Here is a 3,446-nt window from a genome sequence, read left to right as displayed (position 1 = left end):
GTGGTTTTTTGTTTCATATATGTTAGGATTTTGGTATTTTTGTTTCAAATATGTTATGAATTATATGTTAATTAAGACTTTTATGCTTGTTTTGAAAATTTTTGTTTCATTACATATGTATTATTCATTGTATGTTTAAACATGTCTAACATGTTTTAACAGGTTAACCTGCTACTAAACGCTAAACAGGTTTGTGTTCGTGTTTGAAAAAAATGACACGATAAGTTATCGTGTCGTCTTCGTGTTTAGTACAACAGGTCATCATGTCGTGTCCGACATGTTATGAGAGCCTTACTGCTGCAAGCCTTTCAGGACTCCACTCTGTGTGACCTAATAACATAAAAAAAAAACACTTAGGCATTTCCCGCCAAGAAAAACGACAACGTATGAACCGTTTTTACCCGTAAAATAACAAACAAATATTTGAAAGCAAACCCACCCGTGTCACTTTGTGATCAACCGAACGAAGAAACCGAAGATACAATCTTTTTTTCTTGAAAATTTCAAACCAAAATGGCACAAAACCCAGATCCGAATCTTCTCATAGCATCAATCATCACATCACATATCTAAAACCGGCATGGAAACATCTCCTCCTGCTTTAAAATTCCGCTTCAGAGATCACGGCTATAACGATCATATGGACAACGCAGAATCTGTCGTCGGCGATACGAGTACTGAATTGTCTTCGTTCACCAGCGATGAAGAGTCCGACATCGAATCCGATGAGCTCGCTTCCATGACCGCCAAGGTACACACTGGATCTGTTTTTGTATATTTGCTTTTATTGATTATATATGTGTTCAAATATGATCATGTAGGTTATGTTCATGTTCCTTCGTTAAGCTTTTATCGGAAAAGCGAACGGTTCACAAATAGCTAACCAAATGGAATTTCTTGTTTGTGTTCATTCATTAAGAAAATGAATCTGTTTGTGAATGGTTCATGAACACACAAAGTTTTATTAGATTTGGCTCACCGAGAATCGTTAGTGTCAACAGTTTACTCCGGCTACCAAGTTTGTGTTGGTGTCTTTTTAACATTCATATTCATATATGATTTTATATATAAATTAATCACATAATACTCATATTTTTTTTTTGTTTTATAGTTAATAATTTTGCTTAAAGCTATTAGATAACATTAGAAACCTATAATGAACAAACATAAACAAATAAAATTTAACGAACGTAAACGAACGTAAGAGAACACGTTATCGAACATTCACGAACACAATTCAACGAAATAGCCTCTGTTCGTGTTCGTTCATTTAGTTAATCGAACGTGGTTCTTTGTTCATGTTTGTTCATCTATTAAAAAAACGAACATAAACGAACTTTCCACCATTAGGTTCGTTTACGGCCCTACATGTTGTTGTGTTGAATTAATGATGAATTTTTTAAATCATTTCAGGGGATTAATCATCTATGTTTAGAACTCATTGAGCTGAAGCAAGCATCGGAAGTTGATTTTCAGGATAACTTAATTTCCAATTATTCATCCTTCATCAGGTGAACTAAAACATCTATTAGTATTTAGTAATATAAATTTTCCTGATAACTGCAGGATTTATTAATTTGATATTGGTCATCATGTATCACAGGGTTTTTAGAGAAACTGAAGGTATAAACAATGAAGTGATGCAGTTGAAGCATCATCTGATGGCCCAAAAGCAGCTTGTTCGAAACCTAACCGACAACGATTGTTTTAAAACTGTATCAGATAACCAAACCGACACTGTTGTTGATGAATCCACGCTTGAAGATTATAATCCTACGACTTTATTCAAGACTTGTGCTAATGAAGTTTTGGAAACCTTAGATAGCCTTCTATTTGAGCATAGATTAGAAGACGCATTGACGATTTTTGAGATCGAAGACGGTGATTCTCCAAAAGTGAAGTTTCAAGAAGACATTTCACCCGATGTGTGGATGTGTTATAAATCTGACATGGCGGAAAGAAGGGTCATACTTGCTGATAAGCTAACACTAATGGCTGACAACACAAGGGTATCCGCAGCAGAAATGCAAAAATGGTTATCTGGACTTTGCAGGCTCGGTTTTGATCGTCTTGCAACTCGGTTACTTTTAAAGTATTATCATGCTCGTATTGCCTCACATGTAAACAATTTGCAGTCCTCATCGAGATCTCTACCTGGGATTTATATTCATGATTTAGCGAAACATGTTTTTTCTATGATGTCTCAAGCAGCAAAGAGTTTTGTTTCATTACATGGAGAGTCGTCGGTATTCGATTCAGAACTTATGAAATGGCTCGGCGAGGAAACAAAAGCTTTTGCTGATTGTTTCATCAAACATGTCAGATCGATTTCGAAGATTAACGGTGGGTTGTCTACAGTGGTTGATTCTGTGCACTTTGCAGTGTCATATTGCTCTTTGTTAGAAAGTCAAAAGTTAGAATTAAAACCGTGTTTGGTTGAGCATATATTTCCTTGTATGGAAGGTATTTTGAAGGCTCATTTTGATTATTTCAAGAAGGTTATTAGCATCTTTACATCTAGTGATGCTTGGGTTATGGGGAGATATCTTGTATCCGGACTGTTGACAGATGGCAGCTCTTCATTGGTTTCGGAACAACATCCTGAATATTGTTTGCTCACCAACAGTGGTAGGAAGTTTGTGTCACTGCTGCAGGTATGCCAAATTGGCGTTTGACGTAAAAAGTCAAACTTTTTCTACTGTGATGTAAGGGAGTACTTACAGTTCTTCACATGCCAAATTTCTTACTTTTGTTATAACATTTGCAGGCTGTAATCGAAGACGTTTCATCTTTGGTTTCTATTTTTGGAAGCTCGGTTCTTGAACAACTCATGGACCTATTTACGGAGTACTGTTTCATTCTTGAAAAAGCCATAACCGATGAAACTAATGATGTTTTAGAAGAAGGTTCATCAAGAATTAAAAATGCAGAATCACTGTCACAAAAAGTTTCAGTAGTTGCCAATTTATCAACGCTAGAATACTTCTACTCCAATGTTATCAGAAACCTCTTCAAGGATATTAATCAGTTAAAGGCTGTGATTGATGGTCACATGACATCAGTTTCAAAAATTTGCAGTAGACTTAGATCTCAATTATGCGCGCAGTTTGTACATAGCATAATGTATTAACGAAGCCTCGTGTATTAAAGACTGCTGATTTTGACTGGTTGCAGGATCTGGTGCCTTCTCTTCCTTATCAGGTAACCGTTAACAGTTTATTAAATACACGAATAGATTAATAAGAAATATAAAGATTATATGTACTTCATAACTGACATAGTGAAGTAAAATGATCAGATACTGTTTCTGGAAGTAAGGAAAGTAGAAGAACTTGCTGAAGACAATATTGTTGAATTTGATTGGTTGGCGAGCTTACTTACAGAGCTTATCGAGACGACATTTGCTTGGATCTCCAAAAATGGTGAAAATTGGGTGATTCACAAGA

The 3,446-nt window shown here is 35.6% G+C and overlaps 1 protein-coding gene across 1 annotated transcript; it reads left to right on the top strand.

Annotated features, from left to right (window-relative positions):
• Positions 1 to 492: 492 nt before the first annotated feature.
• LOC143595807 (exocyst complex component EXO84B-like) lies at positions 493 to 3,442 on the top strand (the record flags this gene model as incomplete). Its single annotated transcript, XM_077074738.1, is given in 7 exon segments — positions 493 to 751; positions 1,414 to 1,511; positions 1,604 to 2,654; positions 2,768 to 3,124; positions 3,126 to 3,151; positions 3,153 to 3,201; positions 3,299 to 3,442. Coding segments are annotated over 7 exon segments (1,896 nt in total), but the record flags the coding sequence as incomplete, so codon positions are not given.
• Positions 3,443 to 3,446: the final 4 nt, after the last annotated feature.

The sequence above is a fragment of the Bidens hawaiensis genome, unplaced genomic scaffold (assembly GCF_021521415.1).
Source record: "Bidens hawaiensis isolate Kalapana, Puna unplaced genomic scaffold, B.hawaiensis_p1.1 tig00045531_1, whole genome shotgun sequence".
Classification (NCBI taxonomy): Eukaryota; Viridiplantae; Streptophyta; class Magnoliopsida; order Asterales; family Asteraceae; genus Bidens; species Bidens hawaiensis.
Note: the sequence above shows the minus strand (reverse complement) of the source record. Positions and strands in the feature narration are given on the sequence as shown.